The sequence below is a fragment of the Microcebus murinus genome, chromosome 11 (genome assembly GCF_040939455.1).
Source record: "Microcebus murinus isolate Inina chromosome 11, M.murinus_Inina_mat1.0, whole genome shotgun sequence".
In the NCBI taxonomy this organism is placed as follows: domain Eukaryota; kingdom Metazoa; phylum Chordata; class Mammalia; order Primates; family Cheirogaleidae; genus Microcebus; species Microcebus murinus.
The window spans coordinates 46,966,755-46,990,020 of record NC_134114.1 but is presented as its reverse complement, the minus strand read 5'-3'; the positions used below and the strand labels follow the sequence as shown (position 1 = coordinate 46,990,020).

Sequence of the window (23,266 nt, the reverse complement as noted above, 5' to 3'; positions counted from 1 at the left end):
CCTAACTTTTATTTGTAGTTTCAATCAAATGTAGAGATATTCTTAATACTATTCAGTCAGTGGTTATGGAAAACAGTAAGGAGTCTTCTGTTCCCTAACAGGACATGTGCTAATGCCTAAATTCATTTGAAAGATAAAATCCAGTGGTTAAAAAATAGACATTCTGCAGAGTTGTACACATAGCAATGCCCAGGACCCTTACAGAAATCCATGATAATTATGAGAAATTTATTACTGGAAAACCATATGGAAAACCTGATGATTAGATACAACAGTTTTAGGGTTTCACATCAAGTCAGTAAGTTTAATTGAGTGCTTACTAAACACACTGGGGTAGGCACTGTGGTGAATATGAAATAATCCTGTAAACTTGGGAAATAAAAAATATCCATGAAACAATGAAAGAATAATACATATAAGACAATGTTTAATAAAACAATGGGTTGTGAGGTATAAATATATAATTAATATAGAAATTCAGAGCTGAGCAGCTCAGTGCCCTGGAGCAGGATCAGAAGCCTTTTTAGTTGATGAGAGTTGAACTGAATGTTAAAAGGTATAGCATTTGAAGTAGGGAAGATAATAAGGAAGCTAAAGAAGGTTCCTGAAAAAAGAAACAGCTAAACAGAAACATAAAGACTGTGTGAGGAAAGCAGTGTGGGAGAAAAGGGTTTGTTGTTAAGAATAAATGAAAAACTGAATAAAGTAGCAATAGGTTAACTTGAATAGGTTAGGCTTGATTACAGAACTCTATATATCATCCCTCATAAGCAAAAACTAGAGGAAATTTCTGTCAACCACTAAAATACCAAAACTTCCTCATGTAGAGACTCATTTCACATTGATTTTCTTACTTATATTTTTCTGTGTCATTAAAAATTTTTTAAATAAAACAAGCAAATATAATCACCTTGACAGATAATTTATGTATTATTATTGATTTATTTCCATTCCAAATACCATTTTAAGGTTTTCTTCTGAATTCACCTTCATATAGGTTGTACTTACTCTGCTCTTAGAATTTTGATTCTTATTTATCCAGTCTTTGAAGTGACTCACTCAAATGGTTCTAAGAGGCTCTTAGGTATTCCTGGAGACTACATGAAGAAATATGTACAAGCTGAGGACACTTTTAATCACATTTCTGCTATCTTCTTTTAGATAGCTGAGTGGAAGCTTAGGGGAAAGAAGTGGTGCTGAGGGGGTAGAGTCTGTCTACCTAAGATAAAGCATTGGTCACCACTTTTGTCTTTCCATAGACAACCTAGGAAAACTACTCTGGGGTGAGCATAGGTCAAAAAATGCTGCCATTACTGTCACAAAGATTTGAGTTGAACACCATCTTTACCACCATCAGCATCCTTTGTTCAAGAGGAAAGACGATTTTTGCCCCATACAATCTCTCCTATTTATTTTCCAAAGTGGGGGGTTACACTCTCATGCTTCCATTTCCTGACCCTTACTTTACCAGGCAGCCTCCTCTTCCTTAGATGGGTTAAAAATAAAAAAGAATAAATAGCATTCAATGAAATAATGTCTGAGTATCAGACATTATATGTCTGAGTATCAGAACAAAGGGAGAATAAGGAGCCTGTTCTTCCCAGAGGAATGGAACATCTCCCACTAAGGAAAAGAGGAGATCCCAGCAGAAAATCAGACAGTGTTCAATATCTCTCGGTTAACCTTTTGCAAATATTTCACACATTTTTTGACACACCCATGAAAACTTCCCTCTTCTTTCTGCCTCCTCCCCGCTTCCAACTATCAGCTGTCTGAGCTCTGCTAATCACAAGGGTGAGGTTCAACTGGTGAAAACATTTTGGAACAAGAGGAATTTACCCTTTGACCCTTTTCTTTTCTTTGCCAACTGCTCTAATATAAAATTCCATTGTTGTAAAGCCAGCATCAGTGAAACCCACCCAGTGCTTATGGCAAAAGAAAAAACAAAAGGCCAAATTACCTTGGTGGAAAATGGCTCATCGGCAGTCTTTGTTAAAACTAATGAAGCCACAGCTTTCCCAGTCCTTAAGAATCAGTCCTCACTCTCACTCTTGGGATCACCCATGCTATGTTGGACTTATATGGGTATTTTTTTTTTTTTGCCCTCACTTGGCAAGTAGCTCTTGAAAGCATTGCTGCATATTGTGGATGGGCTCCAGCAGTCCTAACCCATTCTTTTGATGTATCAGAATAGTTCCTTTGACTCCCACAGAGTACCCATTGAAAAAGATCTGTTTCTTGTACTGATTCTTGGACAAGTAGGTAACTGGCACCGTATTCAACTGACTTTATAGGATTTTCATTTCGGTAGCATTACTTAAGAAAGATTGGGGGAAATATTTACCTACAGGGGGCTGTGTTTTGTTTGAAAAGACAAATGTGACATCATTTTGTGTACTCCTAGGTTCTATTCTGGTCCTATGACTAAGTAAATTAAACCTACCTCATCTGAGAGAACTCAACAGGCTAATCCCAAAATGTTAATATTCCTATCCTTTACAAGTGAGAGCCAAATGGTTTTCCCTGGTGTGGTTTCAAATACTTTTTTCTGCAAAATATGTTTTCGTTTCATCTTAATCATGGTACATTAAGCTAAAGCATAAATGCATCTCTCATAAAAATCACCTCTTACATCCCACTGAGATGAAAACGAAAAACAGATGGTCTGGTCAAATTTTAAATAATTGTGAGAGTCTAATTATATGAATAAAATAGCTATTTACCTGCAATAAGGAGAAATAGTGAGAAATAATTTTACTAAATAATAAACTGTCCACTAAATATCTTCCACCCAGCTACTTAATGGTTTATCATGAGAAAGAATTAGGTGGATTTTGATATTTATAAATATTCTTTAATTTAACAAAGTAAATTTTTATTATTGAACTAAGTATTCAAATTTCCAATTATTACTAATGGAGTAATAGATAGAGACTATTTCATTCATTTTTATACCTCCCCAGTCTAGTATAGTGCCTGTAGGAGATTTAGAAATATTTTTTGAAGGACAGGTACAGATGTAGTGTTTCCAAATGTTGTGGGAAAGGCCGTTATTTGACTGAGAGAGTAAGTACAGATTTTAAAGAAGTGTCCAAACATACAAGGGAGAAAGCTAGAGGATTTTAGTCAGAAACCATGTTAAATTGATAACTTCTAGAAACACCTGGAGATGAGACAAATAATAAGGTTTATCATATAGGAAGAAGCATCTTTCCCTCAATATGAAGAACAAACAGACCCAATTCTAAAGAACAGTCAAATTCATTATATTTGTAACTGGTAGACAGTGAAAAGTCCAGAAACTTTCTGTACAATAAACCTTCACCTATGACCAAGTATTCTTAGCTACCACACTATAAGAATAGTTGATCTAAATCAACTCCAAACTTGCTTCACAGAGACAAGTTCTTGTGGTCTACTAACAACATAAAAATGATATTTAGAAGACTACACCCAGCAAGTAGGAAACCAAGGATTCCACATTCCAAAAATTAGCAGAATCTTATCACAGCTGAATGAGGCCAAGGATAGGGAAGAATAAAGGAATAAACCTATCCCCAATAAAGGAAGAAAATAAGTTAGCCAAGAAAAGCAAACATTGAATTTAGTTCTTAAAGACCTTAGGGAAAAGATAAAAGTACTTCTGCTTAAAAACTTTTAAGGAATTTCATATCTGAGAGATTTTGCCTAGTACTTAGTGTGTATGTTTATTATATACCCAAATGCACATTTACTTCATGAAAGACTTTTCCTCAAATTTTCCTCTGTCTTTAGACTGTCGTTATTCATTAGTATTTGTTTTATTTCCAGTGTACACCAAAATGTGGTCCAGGATTCAAGCATCGGATTGTTCTGTGCAAGAGCAGTGACCTTTCTAAGACTTTCCCAGCTGCACAATGTTCAGAGGAAAGCAAACCTCCCGTCCGCATCCGTTGTAGTTTGGGCCGCTGCCCTCCCCCTCGCTGGGTAACAGGAGACTGGGGCCAGGTAAGGCATTTGTAATGTGGGCTCCTGCTGAAATAGCACCTGAAGACACAAACCTGAGGTTCCTGATTTGGTCATTGTAAGAGCTTGAGAGATGAGTAATAATTAACACATAGAAATCTGGGCGGGCACGTGATTCACGCCTGTAATCCTAGCACTCTGGGAGGCTGAGGTGGGCAGATTGCTCCAGGTCAGGAGTTCGAAACCAGGCTGAGCAAGAGTGAGACCCTGTCTCTACTATAAATAGAAAGAAATTAATTGACCAACTAACATATATAGAAAAAATTAGCCGGGAGTGGTGGCACATGCATGTAGTCCCAGCTACTCAGGAGGCTGAGGCAGCAGAATTGCTTGAGCCCAGGAGTTTGAGGTTGCTGTTAGCTAGGTTGATGCTAGGGCACTCACTCTAGCCTGGACAACAAAGCAAGACTCTGTCTCAAAACACACACACACACACACACACACACACACACACACACAAATCTAGGTACGAGATATGAATGTGACACAATGCATAAATTGCAATAGCCACAGGGGCACATACACAATTAGCCAATGTTTCTCCCACACCTACATACTTCCCACTTTTAACTACTCTGGATTCTGCCATTTTAAGTTAAAATTAAAAGAGAAATAGTCTAGATAGCCAGAGATTTGAACAAGCTTCGAAAAGGTTAGATTCTCGACCCAGCTCTCTCAGTTAATTCAAAGACACATCAGTAAACACCAGTGCCTTAATTTTCTCACTTGAAAAATAGAGATGATTACTCTTAGCCTTACAAAAAAGCTGTAGGGTTTTTGTTATAATTAGCTTGATAATGTGATTGAAATATTAATACCTATTCTTTAATTGATTGATTTTTCTCTAATGGACACTATGAATTGGGAAATAAATATAGAGGACTTTTGGTATGTATTTTTATGTTAGACTCATTTCCATTTTATGTTCTAATTCTTGTTTTTTCTTTCTTATCTACTTTTAAATTATGTCGTATTGCTATAGGACACCTTCAATACTGTAGAAACAAGTTGGTTCTCACCATAAAAATGATAACTATGTGAAATAATGCATATATCAGTTAGCTAGATTTAGTCATCCCACAATGTATACATACTTTAAAACATAATATACATGATAAATACATATAATTTTATCTATCGATTTTTTAAATTTTAAAAAATAAACCAAGTCAATATATTTGGATGGAAGGAAAATTAGGTAATATTCTTCTAAATGTCAAAGAGGAAATCTATTTCATTACATTAAAAAATAATGCCCCAGAAAGTAAATTTCTAGCCAGTCAATGCCTTTATCCTGTGGTTCATAATAGGCCTTATAGCTAGTCATTTTCTAATATTTGAAACCCAAATAAATCATAATGGTATGTAAGTATACCAGTGTGATTTTGTTTGTTCTATAGGCCTGCTATCACTTATTAAAAATAGCATTTCATAGAAGTAGTTACCAAAATTCTGGCCAAAATTCAATACTGCTGGAATATAGTAGTATCTATACACCTCTTTTGTTTCATTTGAGAGAGGGCAAGATTTTTAGTACCCATTATGGTAAATAAATATATTTGCTCTGTGCTCAGCCCTTTGGAGAGACGAAAGAAGTTTCACTGGAAAATAATGCTTTGCATCTCAATAGCATTATTTAGCTTAATTTAAAAATGTTCCAGTGGAATAAACATGGTAAGGTTAACCCTTATATGCAGTTAAGTATTAAAATGTGTTTTACTGTAGAAGTGTGACAGTTTCACAATACATAATTGATATTATACTATTAAAAGAATTTGTACAGACATGCTGTCATGATTTTTATTTTAACCAGGCAGGCATTTTCTTTTTCATATATTTTTGTTGCAATACACTGTTACTTAAAGCTCAATTAAAAGTAGTTGTATTTTAGTGATTTGGACAAATAATTGTCAATTTTAGATTATTCTTTTAAATGGCATCAAATCCTTTTCTTCCCATCTACATTTCAACCTAGTTTCCTAAAATTCAAAATAACCAGTTAAAATACATTTTCAAAGATGCTTTAATATATGTTTATAGTGTATTTATTTGTCGTTTTGTACTAGAAAGTTAAAAAAGAAAGTGTCTTCATAAATATCCTTATAAGTACTATGGGTGCTTTGAAAATTTTTGCAAACAAATTTAACTAGACTTCAATTTGTTTACCTTGTAAACATCACCATTCCCTGTCTTGGTACCAGTTAACTCCTCATTCCTTTGATCCCAAATCTCACAGGCTTTCTGGTATCCCAAATGGCTGGCCCAAAGAATAGACCCAGCTCCATTCTTCAACTCAGACAGCTGATCAGACTCAGCTAAAACTAAGCTTACTCTCAGAGTAACTTCAGTCCTAAAGTACTGAAACCCTGAGCAGATGAAAAAGGAGAGGGAGACATGCTAATTGGCTAACACCAGACCATTTCTCAGATTTGTGGCTGACAATACCTTAGAAAACTCTTACTTTAAGAGTTTTAAGTTTATTTTAAGACTTATTTAAGTTCTTAAAAAAAGAGAGAGGAAGGGCCGGGCGCGGTGGCTCACGCCTGTAATCCTAGCACTCTGGGAGGCCGAGGCGGGCGGATTGCTTGAGGTTGGGAGTTCGAAACCATCCAGAGCGAGACCCCGTCTCTACTAAAAATAGAAAGAAATTAATTGACCAACTAAAAATATATATACAAAAAACTAGCCGGGCATGGTGGCACATGCCTGTAGTCCCAGCTACTTGGGAGGCTGAGGCAGGAGGATCGTTTGAGCCCAGGAGTTTGAGGTTGCTGTGAGCTAGGCTGACGCCACGGCACTCACTCTAGCCTGGGCAACAAAAGTGAGACTCTGTCTCAAAAAAAAAAAAAAAAAAAAGAGAGAGAGAGGAAGACAGGGTCTTGCTCTATTGCCCAGGCTAGAGTACAGTGGCATGATCATAGCTCATTAGGCTCTAACACCGGGCCTCCTGTGATCCTCTCACCTCAGCCTCCTGAGTATCTGGGACTATTGATGTGTTCCACTACACCCAATTAGGTTTGTTTTTTTGTTTTGTTTGTTTATTTGTTTGTTTTTGTAGACATGCGGTCTCCCTGTGTTCCCCAGGCTGGTCTCAAACTCCCGGCCTCAAATGATGCTCCTGCCTAAGCCTCCAAAAGTGCTGGGATTACTAAGTGTAAGCCACTGAATCCAGCCTCTTCCCCCGCTGCCCCCCGCACTGACCCCGTCACCAAGCCCCACAGCAGTCACTGCTATTATACTGACCTAATAGTTTGATCAGATACAGAGCATTCCAATAGGCCATCAGGTTATTTACTTGCATGCCTGTAATAAATAGGGAGCAATAGAGATGTCCTAGCCCTAGACATGATTCTACTTCATCACAAGGATTTTCTCATTACACTCCTGCTAGAGTTTACCAGACTTGCTTGGAATTATTGGAGTGATAGCCCAGGAATTCGCCACCTGTTTTCTTGTGGGAACATTGATTCTGTTTTCTAGGGTAATAGCATGATCCTTGAGTTTATAAATCAGTTTTATAGTAGCATGACCTAATCATACACCTTTCAAGGAAGAACCACATATGGGCTTTAAAAGTTAATATATATATCATATTTGAAATGATGAGGTATCTTTTTTACCTCCTAAAAATTATTGAGATTACCATTTTGTTTCTCTGTGTCTTTGAATTTAGTGTTCTGCTCAGTGTGGCCTTGGACAGCAAATGAGAACTGTGCAGTGTCTCTCCTACACTGGACAGGCATCTGGTGACTGTCCAGAAACTGTTCGGCCTCCATCAATGCAGCAGTGTGAAAGCAAATGTGACAGTACCCCCATATCTAATACTGAAGGTGAGTTTTCCATGGGGAAGGGGCTGTGATCTCTAATAACTCAGCTTCACTGTTCTCAGGGTTTGGAGAGCCCCATACACCTACTGTTGTAGTCTTGTTTGTATAGAGCGTTTGTGAAAGCTGCATGTGTACTGGACTGTGATCGGGAAAATTTTTCCTGACTCGTTCACTAACTAACTGACCTTGTTAAGTCACTTAACCTCTCTGGAGCTAAGTTTACCTATTTATAAAATTGGAGTGGATAATCTCTAAGGTGCTGTCCAAGTATTCTATGTTTGACTTGTACTAGAAATCTAGAGATTATTTCTAATGCCTCACTCTTAAAGTGAAAACTTACTCTTTCTTTTTTGATGTGACAGTGGATCTCTATCCTCAGGAAGATTAAATTCATTGCTTGTTATGCATATAATGAAAGTGTGTGTTTGAAACTACTAGCATTTTAAATGCTAATTTTCTTATTGTAGAAAAGTAAAAAAAAATAATTATGTAGCTGTTTACAAAGGAGGTCAAAACTCCTTGTGCTCTGAAATTTCTCTTTTTTTTATATATTGGGAAATCCCTTTATTAACAGCGGATACCAGCCAAAATCCTGAATTTTCTTATCTCTTATTCAAATAAAAGTTCTTTCTTGATTCATTTAGTCATTAATTAGAAATTTCTTAAATGCTACTGTGTGCAAGGCACTAGGACAGAAATGATCAGGAATGTGGAAACAAATATGGTATAGTCAGGAAGTTCAGACTGCCTTCACATCTGAAAATTAGAAGCATGATCAAATACATGCACATAAACAACATCTGAAGCCACAAATTTGAATTATATAAGAAACCTATAGGGGCCCATCAAAAAAAAAAAAAAACTATCATGAATATGTAATCAAATAACTTGTTAGTATTTTTCAAGTAAAAATTATATGCTTATAAACCTATTTAAAAGAGATCTGTTCCTTTTGATCAGATCCGTGTAGTTCAAAGGATTTTTTAAAATTATGTTCAGTATTTTAAAATATTTCCTTAGGAATTTTGTTTTAGGAAGAACAGTCATCTTGTATGACAAAATCTAGGCACCTTACATCTTTTCAAATTGTCTGTTTTTTATATATGAGCCTCAATGCAAGATACTTATTGTACACATAATTTACTCTTTCAATGAAATATAGCCTTATTATACTACAATAATTTTTAAAAAATCACAATTTTAATTTGTAAAATCTCTGGCTCTAATGCCATCTACTTTTTTTTTCTTTGTTCCTTTGATAAGAGACGTTCTGGAAACCTAGCTTTCCCTCTCGTGATGAGGGCTCAAAATTCATGACAAATATTTTTCTTAGAAAAAAATTAAAAATTAAAATTAAAAAGTAAAAACTATGTCTTCTAAATGATCTTTTAAAAAAACTCTCTTCTATAAGACTTCAGCAAACACCCATGAATATATACAAATAAAAAATAAATGTAAAGACTGCCGCAAACAACTTTTATGTATTGAAAGTTATTAATATTAGCAATTAATCATATGAGTTTGGGGGTCGATTTTTCTTTCAGAATTAGAAGAAAGGTGGAAGGCAGGATATAATTATCATATTAAACTATTCTATGTTGGATATTATCTATCATGCATATCATATACATAAACATCTCTATAAGTATATGTATATGTGTGTATAATATCTTATATAATCTTGACAACAATCTTCTGAGAGTTGGTATTACTAATGAGGAAAATGAGGCACAGAGAAGTTTAGTGACTTGCCCAAATTAAAAGACTAGAAAGTAGTAGAATCAGGATCTGAACCCAGATTTGGCAGAGCCCAAGTACACATCAGTTTTAACTACATTTACATGCTATTCTTAATTAAATCTTTAAAGTAGGGTATTTTGACATGAAAATGGGGTTTCTGGTTATGAGGTAGAGACACTTCTGGCATGGCTGTCAGCCTGTTTCAATATATTAAACCTTAATCATTGCTGAAAGAACTGGCTTTGGACATGTCAAGGGAACTCAAATGCAGGACCAAAGACTTTAACCGTTTGGATGAAGGCAGGCCTCATAGAGTTAAGCAGTCTATGAGCCAGTTGTAACATGTAGTTGGAAAAACCCAGTGTGAATCTTGGAAAAAATGAATAAAACATTTGAGCTGAATCATGGGTTTTTATCCATAGAGAGATGGAATGGACAGATAACATGGATTTCAAAAGAGAATAGGCTTTTGCATGAAAATAATGTGAGAGTGGTCTGATATGGCTTGTGAAAATCAGATCAGGGGAGAAGAAATGCCTCCTTGGTAAGGGAAAGTTGGGAGGAAAGTTGGAGAAGGAGCAGTTTCTGGTTAATGCAGAATAGAAGAGGACTCCCTTTCCCCCAGCAGAATCAGGCTCCTATGACTTTTAGTGGGAAGCATTAATAGACCAGTTCAGCTCTACCCCAAGACAGGGTACAGGGTAGGGTTAAAGGAGATCTCTTGGTATCTAAAATACAGTCTTTCAGTTGAATCACTATGGATGATACTCAGATATAATCTTGAGAATTGTTTTAACTACCAAGGTTTAGGTCATGGTCCCCCCCATCATATATTTTATTATAAAAATAATTAAAAGTTTCAAACATACAGCAAAGTTGAAAGAGTTTTACAATGAACACTCACCATCTAGATTCTAGCATTAACATTTTACTGAACTTGCTTTATCACACATATATATCTACCTGTCCATCCCTCAAGGACATAGTTTTAAAAACTATTTAAAATAATGTGCTCCATTCATCCACTCATTAATTAATTTAGTTAGCATACTTACTATGTGCCAGGCACTGAAACTATGAGAGAAATACAATAAGGTCCCTATCCTCAAAGGGAGGCACAGTTTAGTAGGGGTGGCAACTTACAAACAAATAATTTTCACAATATGAGTACTACTGTAATAAGGGTAGAAAGAAACTACCATGAGTGCAGGGGCAGAAGCATCACAGAGAAGGCAAGTTTGAGCTGGGCACTGGAAAATACAAAACATTAAAGAAGGCATTGAGATGAGGGCATTCCTGCAGAGCACCAGTGTGTGAATCATGGGGGCAGCATGGAGTGTGTAGTTCACTGTGGCTGCTATGTATTGGCACATGAGCAGACAGTGAAGATGAGGCTACCGAGAGAGAGCCAGGGACTTGGTTTTAGAGGGCTCTGTATGCAGCGGAAGGATGTTAGGACTGTATCTTCAGGTTTTAGGGAATACATGAAAGAAATTGGGGACATTGTCAGGATGGCATAGGGAAAGCAGCCTTGTGGGAAAGAAGAGTTAGAAACAGTTGTTCTAAAACTCCAGCCTAGAGTTGATGAAGGCTTGAACTAAGGCAGATATAGTAGAGATTAAAAGGAAGATGAATTGGGGGGAAAAAAGAATTAAATGAAAAATTAAAAGAAGAGCAAAAAGAATCTGATGAACAATTAGATGTGGGGATGAGAGATACGGAGATATGTAGGATGATTCCTAAATTTCAGATTCAGGTAACTGTGTACCATTAGTCATAATAATGGTACATAATTGATCATATGTACCATTCCATAATAATGGAATTAAGGCATCTATAGGCATCAGTCCCCCAAAATCATAATTAAAAAAATGGAATTTGAAATAAAAATAATGGAATTCAAATAAGATTTAAAAAATAGAGATTGAAGAAAAGGAGGTAGATTAAGCAACAAAGAATAGTAAGAGCAAGAAAATTAGAAGTGGGGCTTCAAAAAATTTAAATGGCAATAGAGAAATAGGAGGAAGAAAAGAGGAGGTACAATTTGCTGTGTTCAATATCCGCTTTAGTTTTTTGTTTCTGGAAGTCTTCAGCAAAGGGTTAAAGTATTACAGACGTGTTCCTGATAGACTGCCACTGAGGAAGCTAAGAGTGAATTATAGACATGCTGGGTATTTGTACCTTTGAAAAATTAAGAATAATTTTTTAAAGAACATACGTTAGCTGGGACTATCCTAGTCAGGCTCACCTGAAATTCTATCCAAAATGCCATTTTATTCATCTTTCATGAAATTTCAAGTTCCCTTGTAGTTTATATAGTGAGTCTTTTCAGCTTCTCAATAGCACAAGACACTCTGTGATACAGTATTTATTGCTGCCAGATAATGATTCACAGTGTGCCATGAGCTAGTAACCAACCCAGGAAAGGCGTGGTTAGTGTACATTGGTTTACCAGTCTGGAATGTCTAATGGTGCTTTGGTGGGTCTCAGTCTCCCCCAATAAATAGCTCTGGGAAAGCCAAGGCAGCTCCAGAAATCTTATACCAAGATCCCTGAAACAAACTAGCCACTAAATGTGAGTTTTAATGTGGAATCTGATGTAGTAAAATCAATGAAGGAATGATAAAGGTCATTCGAATACTTTGATTTCAAGAAGGTGAGGAAAGCCAGTTTTTTTCTTTGCTACTTGAAAGAGCTCGTAATCCACTTAGCATTCAGGCTCGCATTCCTGGCTGTCTGGTTTGAAGGGAACACTGGATTTGGGTTGAGATTATACCACCTCTAGGTTGAATGTAGGTGGCATCCAGGGAATAAAACTAGGTAAAAAGAAACTGAAAAAGCAAAGAAAAAAAGGAATGGTGTAGTCCATGGTAAGGTGAAATCAGAATGAAGTTGAATAGCTACTGTCACCTTGCTTCAAGGATAAAAAGAAGTTGATGGACTGTTCCCATTGCAGTGAATAATGTCAAGTTCCCATTTGAAACTTATTTCATCATTTTCTAGCGTGAATATGTAAACTGTCAAGGGCTCAAGTAAAATTTTATCAGGAAAAGTATACTGAGTTCACATCCCCCAGCCCAACCCCTGCACTGCACATGCACAGCCTTTGCCATCTCACCTCTCACCAGGTTCTGCATTTCCACGGGCAGTTTGTCAGAAGCATAGCTATTCAAAAAGCATAGCTTTTTGAATCTAAAAGATAAACCCTGAGGTACTTACGTCATAACTCTCCACTTACTATATTCCTCTTCTGAATTGCTAAAGAGTTTACAGGTACAGAGGGCATGCATTCTCCAAAGAGAGATGACAAATGGTCTAACCTAATCATGGAAGGATCTGTCCCTGGGTTTCCAACCCATTCCAGTGAGACAAGTAGGCAAGCTCCGTAACATTTGATTAAATGAATACAAGAGCACTGCATTTGAGGAGTTGGTCTTGGATTTCTTGGACCAAATCAAGCCTTCAAAGTCACAATGAATCTGAATCCACTTGTGCTGTAAATTCATAAACCTCCATTCAGCCTATTTTGAAAGCATGTCTTTTAGCTTAGCTAGAGAGGATTGATTTGTTGTGCTTTTGGATTGACTCTGACATCATGCTGATGTAGTTGAGAGGCCTTAAGTGTGAAGCATCATTTCATTAGTCTGCCTCATCTTTAAAGCTTATTGAATTTATGAAATAGTCTTTTCTATCCTTGGATCCAAAACACAGTACAAATTACTTTTGTGAAGAAAACCATTTTTAAAAAGTTGTACATAAATTAAATCCTATTTCTCATTGAAATCCAGATAACAGAAATATTCTGTTTTAATTTCTGAATGATTTTCAGCTGGCAATGATTTCTAGCTGATACTTAAAAAATTAAAAAATTTAAAGTTGAATACACTAATATAAATTAAAACTGGTACTAATATTTTGAAAATTACATTCTGTTATCTATAATAAAAGGGCTTTAAAAATTCTTGATGTATCTAAAATCTCCTTTTCAGTCGTATAATTTTACAAAATTTGAAGAGGAAGATATAGTAAACACAAGTATGAAGGGATAATTTAGGCTATTCTAAATGCCTGTGACCTAGAAACTCCCTTTTGAAAACATGTTTTTCACTTCTCTAAGGTGGCGGAGCAAACTCCCAAAAAACAAAGTATCTGACTATGCTGCCCTAAAGGTTGACTTATCAGTGGTGTCAGCCAAGAATATAGAGTCAGACAGGTAGAAACTTTTGGATTTAGATGTCAAGAATGCTGCCAAAATACAGGGGCTTTAAAGTCAGACAAACCTGAGTTCTGATCCCAGTTCTTAGACCAACTAGCTTTGTGACCCAGAATGAGTTTCATAACCTTTTTGAGCTTAAGTTTTGCTGTTTGTGTAAAGCCAATATTTATATAGTTATGTGCTGTATAATGACATTTTGGTCAGTAACAGAGCAGTAACAGTGGTCTCATAAGATTAAAATACAGTATTTTTACTGTACCTTTTCTATGTTTACATATGTTTGGATACACAAATACTTTCCATTGTGCTATAACTGCCTACACTAGTCAGTAGAGTAACATGCTGTACAGGTTTGTAATCTAGGTGCAATAGGCCACACCATATAACCTAGATGTGTAGTAGGCTATACCTATGTGTAGTAGGTTTGTGTAAGTACACTCTATGATGTTCACACAAGGATGAAATCACATAACAACACTTTTCAGGACATAGCCCCATCATTAAGCAACACATGACTATACTTAAAAGTGTTATATAAAAATATATTTATATATATTATATTAATATATATAATATTTTTTATATATTTTTTATCTCTCTCTATATAGAACCTCCTGAGATTATGCCTGCCACAAGGAGGCACTTGATAAATTATCATTTTTAATGCTATCATTACTAAATTAAGCCCTTATGGAGTTAAAAGAGAATAAAAGACCAGTTATGGTTGACCTTTGGTCAATAGATTTTCTTCAATCCAAAGATGTGATGAACTGATTATTCCAGTGAGGGCAATTGCTAAAAGGCAGAAAGGTAGAAACTGGACCTTCCATACAGCCTAGGAGTCTCCATTTTAATGTTTCATCAGGGCCCATTGCCCGAGTCTTGGCAGTACTTGGATCTTCCCCTGGTCTTTCCCACCCCTGCCCCCATCATAATTTTCCTGACTTCTGTTTAATAGCTTTCTGTTAATTTGCTTCCTGAACCTATATTCATTTTGATAGAGATCCCAAAGAAATAAGACATGATGATCTCAGAGGCAGATGTTTTGGTGTCAATAATGAGAGCTGATAAACTGAATGCTTACTCTGAGCCAGTAAGTAAGCATTCTTACTTGTCATGGCACACGCTTTATGCATATTATTACCTCATGCAGGCCTTATCATGGTCTTCATCTGAGAGATGAAGACTCTGAGATTTAGAGAGGTAAAGTAACTTGGCAAAGGACAAGCAACTGCTAGAAGAGGCAAAGCCAGAATTTACCCCCAAGCCCGCCTGATTGCAGATCTCCCCATCCCAATACTGTCTTATGTTGCTGCTGCAGGCAGGTCAGGGAACACTAATAAATAGTCCCTACCTCCCTAAACTTGATCTTGTTCCCAGGACCTGACTGACTTCCTGCTTTTAGTCAAGTTAGTTGGGAACTAATTCATCAGCATATCTGGAAGTTCAGAAAGGGACATCCCAATGGCTGGTCTCCAGCCTACACATAGGCCAGGTACTGCTTCTGGAAAAAGAGCTATGCACTGGGCTTCTGTGTTTGAGGAGAGTCTTATTTCTAGCACCCACCTAAGGAACAGAATCCCCAACTATCTATATTTGTAATATAGTCATTTCAGCTGGATGGGTAGGTGGTTGGGCAGGTGGTGAAGCAATTTATGAATATTCTATTTTATTATGTATTATTTACTAATCAAACCCCCCGAGTCTGAATCTAAAAGAAAAATCTGTGAATTTGCTTGTAATTTGCTCAAGTCAAAATTTTCCTGGTCCAGCAACTTTTCTAAAAATGAAGTAATGAATCTCCTGATAAAGTAGTGCCCCAGGAAATATTCACATTTGTTTTGTATTCAAACTGACTTGTGTCTTTAAGGCAGGATTTTCTTAGTAATAATCCAAATACAGTATCCTCATTGAGATGTTTAGAGTGTAACTCTGTGCTTCATTCATGACATCAGGCAATAAGAGATACTAATAACTAATAATCATAATAATAGCAATTCAGTATCTTACACTTACTGAGTGCTTTCTATGTGCCAGGCACTGCTGTAGTTAATGTAAATAAGGATATTCATGTAGTTATACATGTTACATGTAAGAGTGGGTACTCTAGTGATTCCTACTTTACAGAGGAGAAAACATAGGTACAAGTTTTGATTTGATTTGTTCAGAATCATAAAGTTAGTAAACAGTAAGACTAGGATAAATCCAGGCAGTCTGGCTTTTAATTTTATTTCCTTTTACTTTAAAACAACAAGTCCTTCTCTATCTGTTTATCAACTAAATCATTTTTATATTCTGGCAATGAAGGTCAAAGCTAAAGTTTATTTTGTATTTTAAGTGGTCCCACCAAGCTCTGTTGCAGAGTATGAGAGTGACTGCCCAATTAGGACAGTGGTTTGGAATTAAAGATGAGTGACATTATATCAACAGAGATTTGCTCAGCTTTTCTCATCTTTTTCATAATTATATTACCTGACAGTATATCACTCTTGGTAACAATGATAACATTTTTTCCCACAAAAATATTCTTAATCTGAACTTTTTTTGGTTTCTTTTATTCATAACTGTTAGAGAGGAAAAGAAAAACATAATACAAAGTGGCCTCCAAATTAAAGTATGTGGAAATCTTTTCACCTCAAATTCAAACTTGATCTAGCAAATCTATCATCTGATTTTTTTTTTTTTTGGCACACACAAGGAGGCAATGCTTTCTTTTTGTTAGTGCAAAGTTTAAAGACAGTTTTCATGTTGCTCCTGCCTTCTTTCAGCCAAAACTTAAATTTATTGAGAATCCTAGTGTGAAAAGTTTCATTCAGATTTCTAGCTATTATTCTCTTTGTAAATTAAATCTTAAGTAGGGGAGTTTGATGGTGGCAGAGCTTACATTTTCAGAGGATTTGGGGGTTCCAGTTTTAAAATTTTAAAACTTTCACTGGAAGAGCTTTAAAGTGAGAACAATAAGATTGTTACCTTACTTTTCAAAAAGAACTGGGAACTTGCCCATTTATTTGCATTTAATTTTCCATGTTTATATGGAAAATGGTTCATGTACCATGTATTTGATATCTTAGAACTGTAGATTTTTGAAGCAGAGAAAAACCACGTAAACAACAACAAGACAGCAAAACTGTTCTGAAACACTGAACTTCACACAGTGTGCTGCCTGATTCCTAATTACCTTAAACAATTTATTCAGAATGCTTCAGTATGACTACCTGGAAAAATGAGGGTGGAACTTTGGTTCTGAGAGACATGTGAAAATTTCATTACTAAGTTTACAAAGTATCTTAAAATCTCCAGATAAAAATGACCAGCATACTTGGAGAAGAATATCATTATTAGCAGCACTGGGGTTGTATTGGTGGGTGGATGTTCAAAGTGGGGCTGTTGAAAATCAAAGGCCTGTGTCCCTTTCTCTACACTGGGCCCTTCGTCCCACCTTCTGCAACCAGCCCCAAGAGGAAACAGAGAAAGAATCATTTATTCACCTTCAAGCTGTAAGAACTGCAGGATGCAACTGTGGCAGTTCTAGCATTGAAGAGAAAGTACACATAGGAAAAAAGAAGGCCATGTCTCACTTCCAAATTAAAAAAAGACATTTCTACATGTTTCCATAACCCACAGACTGCTGCCATTTGAGGCCAACCCCTCAAATCTTTCCTCTTTGTCTAGTGTAATTGCTGAATCTAGGCCACTGTCAGCAATCCTTTTCATTCACCCAGGCCCATCCCCACGCCTCACAGATGCGGCGATTCTCCTGAGACATGTGTACTTTGGTATCAAACAATGCAACTCATGTTTGATTTTGGATAACCTTGCACTGTTGAATAAAATAACCCCTGAGAAAGAAGCAATAAAAGTGCTGTAAGAAAAATGACTCATGTTTCCAAGCTGTCTAAAGTGATCACTTATCCCAACAAATGGTAATTCTTTCAAGACACAGTGGGCATGCACCATACTTATAAAAGTCTGGAAGAAAAGCCTTGCAAACATTTTTTTTTTAAATTTGTGTTAAAATGTATCAAAAGAATGTTTCTAGTAGACTGTACCAGGCCAGGGTATGCTTAAAAACAAAAACAAAAACCACATGAATGTAGAAACCAAGGTGGATTGGCCCAAAGGCAGTCCTTGCTGAACATCCAGGCACATCGGCTCATTTATATACTTGTTTATGTGCCTCTAATTGTTTTCCATTTTCTGCCCCCATTCCTTAGAGTGCAAAGATGTGAACAAAGTGGCTTATTGCCCACTGGTGCTGAAGTTCAAGTTCTGCAGTCGAGCATACTTCAGACAGATGTGTTGTAAGACCTGCCAAGGACACTGACCCATGGAAAGCCAGAGAGAAGGCCTTGTCATTTCATCGTGGAAATGCATCCATCAAAGAGAGCCACCCAGAGGAAGAGGATTGATGTCCTTGCAAGTGCATTACCCTGTGGAAAACGTAACCACTGGTCAGCCCTAGCTGACAGGATTTCAATATTATTTTAACTTCTGTGAAGTGGGATTTATTGATCCAAAGTGCTGGACATGGTGTTAGGAGGGAATGCCAGATTGGAGAGATCCAAACAACACAGGGAGACTTGCTTACTGTGGAACGTTTGTGTTCTTTCGAGTAAATCCAATAGCCTATTTACCTCCTTCGACCATTAAGATAATTTTTATTATGGACCTAGCAATGACACTGAATCCATTTGTATTTAAAACTGCTTAAAATGTAGCTGTTATGACTTGGTCAACTATGGAAGTAAAGAAGATTCAGAATTCTTAAGTCATAGCTTAAAAATATTTACTATACTTTATCTCACTACAACAGCACCACAATTTAAATTATAAAATGGGCTTTGAACTGTAATTTAAGAAGCAATTATAAATCAAAAGTAATGAAAGTTTGCATTATTTTTCTTCATTCCACTTAATTTCCTTAGGAATAATCCCCCTGTTCTGAACACTGCTGTGAGCCATATATAAAACTATATTAAACTGAACAATAATGAGGGACTTAGTTTAAAGCAGTGCATCAGTTACTGCAGCTGTGCAAGTCTATAAACTCAGTGCTGAAAGACTGTGGCCAACCTGCCATTGTGCAAGTGAAGCTGAGATTTCCATTAAAACTTTAAGAGAAAAACATTTCAATTTCATGCAGAAGCCAGACCTGGGGTATGGTAGAGACTAAAGTATCAGGCACTTTGCTGCCATCACGCAGGATGCTTTAGTTCTTATTTGAGTCACTCCAACTGGCTTGTGTTTACATCCTCACCAGCCACAGAGTGGCTTCTGCCCTGTTGGATTGTTGCACGCGTATTGAGCTTATTGAGATGATACCTGCAAAAGACAGACTGGCTCGGTAACAACCAGGCAGACCCTTTTGCAATTTGCTGACAATTACGATGGGTTCCAGATGTCTCTTCTTTGATATGGTAGAAGAGCATTTATTTATATGAGAGCAAGTGTGCGTGTGTGGGTGGGTGGGTGTGTGTACACGTGCACGCATGCGTGCACGTGCGGGTGCTATTAAGTGTGTGGATAGATGAGTGTGCCTGCACATAAATGTGCTATTTCTGTGAGTTTTAAAGTAGGCAAGGGATAACAACCAAAGAAGAAAAACTCATGAAGACAAAAGATCATAAAGCATAATTTTAATAGTCACTCAGCCAAGTATTTTGTATTTTTTCATAGATACTCTGAATGGCAATTAAATGTGAAACCCAGTTTCTTGGGCAAGTCAAATTCTAGAATCATATCCACCTATATTAAAATGACTAGCTTATATTTTCCCCTATCCTCAACGTTTCACATCCTGCTCATCAAAAGACTCAACAGCAAGATTTAAAATATAAAGGGGTACTTGTTTATATAAATATTTTGTACTTGAACACTTGTAGCTTGCAGCAGGTTTCTGATGAATGTGCTTTGTGTCCAACATGCCTTCTTTGATATACTGCCTTCTTTGATACACACGCGTGTACACCATGCATACACCAACACCTAAAACTCAAAACTAAATGGCTACTTTGTAAAGTTAATACTTGCAGTTAAAGAGCATGTTTGACTTAATTCCATCACTGTGCTCTGAAACTACACATCAGTGTGTCACATATACTATGACCTAATGTGGATGATTAGGTTTTTTTCCAAAAGGAAAAGGGACTCTCAGACACCAAAACTAACCTAAACTCCCAAGTTTGCTGTGGACAATCGGCACGGGGTGTTTTCTGCACACTCAGTCACAACCATCTGTATCTCGTTACCAGCTTTCTCTCTGAATGCCACAGTTCCCATCCTTGAGCTTTCCAGAGAGAGCTATTGATGATACAAGAGATATTACCAGGGCCCCATCTATGCTGTCCTTAGAAGAGCAGCCCAAGTGCCATCTCAGCCATTCCGTGAAGGGAAGGCAGCCCATGGGTAGCATGGATGGCCCCAGCACTGAATTCCCTTGGTCCTTTTCAAGAACAGTTAACTTGGTGCTAATGTGCCCTGGTGAAATAAAACAAATAAAGGATGGACAGGTTTCTGTGGCATTTTAGGCATAGGTTTACCATCCGGATCTGGTTTTCTCCAAGACAACTATCAGCTCAGATTTTTCTTTCAAAACGATTTCTTACATTACTGACTACAGGCTATTTTTTACCTCACCTTGAAACTACCATTGTGAGGGCTGTCCCCCTGGGCACTGTGCAGTGCCTCGGATGGTGTGAGAAGAAAAGGATGGCCAGCATCACCCCTGGGACGCACACCAGCACTGAGGTCGGGATGCGGGCGGCTCCCTGGGGCAGAATTAGATTGCATTTTTAGAAGGAACCAAGCACAGAATGTAACAGGATTAAATGGTTCAGATAGGCCTTGCATTTAAACCTGAGTATGTTAAAAAAAAAAAAATATCCCACAGCACATTACAATACCGCTGCTACTCTGTAGCCACCCAGATGGCTATCTGATGCCCCATTCCTAAATAATAATAGGATTGTCAGTGGAGGCTGGGCCACTGTGGCAGGCCCTCCAAAAGTAGTGAGCTTTATAGACTACTTAGGGAAACCCCAGGGAAACTCATACCCCGTGGCTGGGAGCAGTATGTGCCACTGGTATAAAGTCCTACCAAAAAAAGAAAGGTAAATATACCCAAATGATTAAACCCCTTGAGATACACATGACTTCCAAGCAGTCTATTTCATTAGGAATATTTTATTTGAGTGAATGTCACCTAGGTATCCTTAATAATGCAGAATGAAATTACCTTTGTATTATTGTGATTAGTTGTTGCTTATTATTTTATACTCAGTATTAATGTGGTACACTGTTGTTGTTTTTTTTTGCTTTTGTAAATTATATTCTAATTTATTGCCATGTTTCCTAACACTCGTCCTACATTCATTCTCCTGCTTGTAATGAAAATGAAAAAGTCATTGTAACACTTGATGGGGTGAAATTCCACACCAGGCACAGATTTTTTTTTTAATATAGATAATTTAGTAAAAATAAAAATTAAGCTTGTAAGAATGATTCAGACGGACGTTGTCTATTCCCTGAAAAGCTTATGTTAAACTTGCAGTAGAAGGAATCTTATCCCTTGGGAATACCACACTTATATTATCCAGATTATCCAGGTATTATCCAGGATTGAGATGGTTTGCTATATCCTTATCATGATCCTCGGAGATTATATCTATTTGTGCATATTTTAGTCCTATCTCAACGCAAGGACTTCAGGTATTTCTGGTGGGGCCACATACCCAGACACCACCAACCAGCTACTCTGAGGCTTGAAAAGAAGTCCAGATTGGCCACTGCCACACACTTTCAATCACTGCTGCATAACTTTTTATTTTGCCTTCCCTGTAATTCTTTAGTATGGTAGAGGATGCAAGATATTTCACTATGGCGAGAGTGCTGAACAATGAATTCATTCTTGAAGGATTTTTCTATTCATATTCACTGAGGAGCATAAAATGTGATGGGCACACTTCTCCACCTCAGACATTTCCCCTTAGGCTGAGCTGAGGGCAACTATAATATGCAAAGGTAACTCAGAAAAAATTTTAATATGAAGGTGGCCCTCCTGCATGCTTAGCTGTTTGAGTACTTTCATGACAGTGTCACCAATAACATAAGAAGATGTGGGATATCCAAGCATGGTGGTACTTTATTCTGCCCACTCCCATGCCCCATACACACACTCAATCTTATTCATTAGAAGAAATTAGGTTGGGCCAAGTGAGATGATTAGTCTTGGGAGAATATTTCTCTAGGGTCATCCCAAGAGCCCAAAGTGGCTGAAATATTGTGAATACTCAGTAAATGAGAAAACTGTGGGTACCAACCATTTTAACCTCCCACTGCATTTGTAGATGGGGGTTGAGGAGGGAGGAATGCCAAGAAACAAGACTTACTTGAGCTTAGATTCCTCAGATTCAAATTTATATTTTCATCTAAAATTATTTTCAAGCTTCCAGTTAAATGCTTTTTTTCCTTTGAAATCTCTAAAGGACACTCTCCTGCTTAGGATACTGACACCAAGGACAATCTGCCATCCATGGAGACTCTGCCACTCCCAAGGGAGCACTAGGATCATCCTCATGCCTTTATGCTCCAAAAGGCCAGATGCTTTTCAAAGCAAATTCAGGAAAAATAGGTATTGAAACAAAATGGGTATCGAAACAAAAATGTGTGAATTTGCATAGCTGATATAAGATTCATTACTTTTTAATGAAGGAAAAAGGTAATGTTCAGGTAGGGGAAAAAAAAAAGCCACAGCCCAAGAGTATTGAAAAATTCTAAGTGGTCACAGGAAAGAGAAAAGATCAGTCACTAAGTAAAAAGTGACAGATAAACTGTGTTTGGAATTGTATTCATACCAGAATGTGTGGAATAAACTAACATGTTTTTTTAAAAGAACAGCTGTTCACAATGGTTTTGTGCCTAACTCCAAAATCTCAAGCTGGAACTTAAAAGGAAAATAGTCTTTTCTTCTGTCTCCTTCTCAGAGGGTTACTTCTAGCACATTTCATCTATAGATGATAACTGAGACCCCAAACGGAACTGCAGTTTGAGAGCCAGCTCTACCCTGTGGAGGAAACCAAGGTTATGCCTAAGTTGTCTTTTGGTCAGTGACTCCCCTTAGCCCACTGACAGCCTTGACCTGCATGGGCGCTGAAGCTGATTTCCATGCCAATGTCCTGTCTTCAGTGGACCAACCCTGTGCGGTTACACAAGGGCCTGATACTATTTGATGTCCCTGGCTCCCTGGGACTGGGGAGCCTAAATATTCCCATTCACCCCAGGGCACAGAACATCACACCTAAGCAGTGAGATTTCATTGCTGAGAGCTGAAGTCTTGTGAAAATCAATCAGAAGATCTCTTCTTGGATCTTGGCTTGGATACCTTACCTTAAAGAGAAATTTCACATAAGAGGGGACGAGTTATCCCATCAATTCTAGGCCTCCCAGAAGTCAGAGTGCCTTCCTCAGGTCAGTGGTTCAG

General features: G+C 37.3%; 1 protein-coding gene across 1 annotated transcript in view; it reads left to right on the top strand.

The window, feature by feature from the left end:
* ADAMTS6 (ADAM metallopeptidase with thrombospondin type 1 motif 6) overlaps nucleotides 1-22,585 on the top strand; it is a 292,439-nt gene extending 269,854 nt beyond the window's left edge. Inside the window, exons 23-25 of the mRNA XM_012784073.3 lie at nucleotides 3,811-3,987; nucleotides 7,679-7,835; nucleotides 18,003-22,585. Of these exons, the coding sequence (XP_012639527.2) occupies nucleotides 3,811-3,987; nucleotides 7,679-7,835; nucleotides 18,003-18,112 (444 nt within the window). The 3' untranslated portion in view covers nucleotides 18,113-22,585. The remainder of the gene's footprint in view (nucleotides 1-3,810; nucleotides 3,988-7,678; nucleotides 7,836-18,002) is intronic.
* Nucleotides 22,586-23,266: the final 681 nt, after the last annotated feature.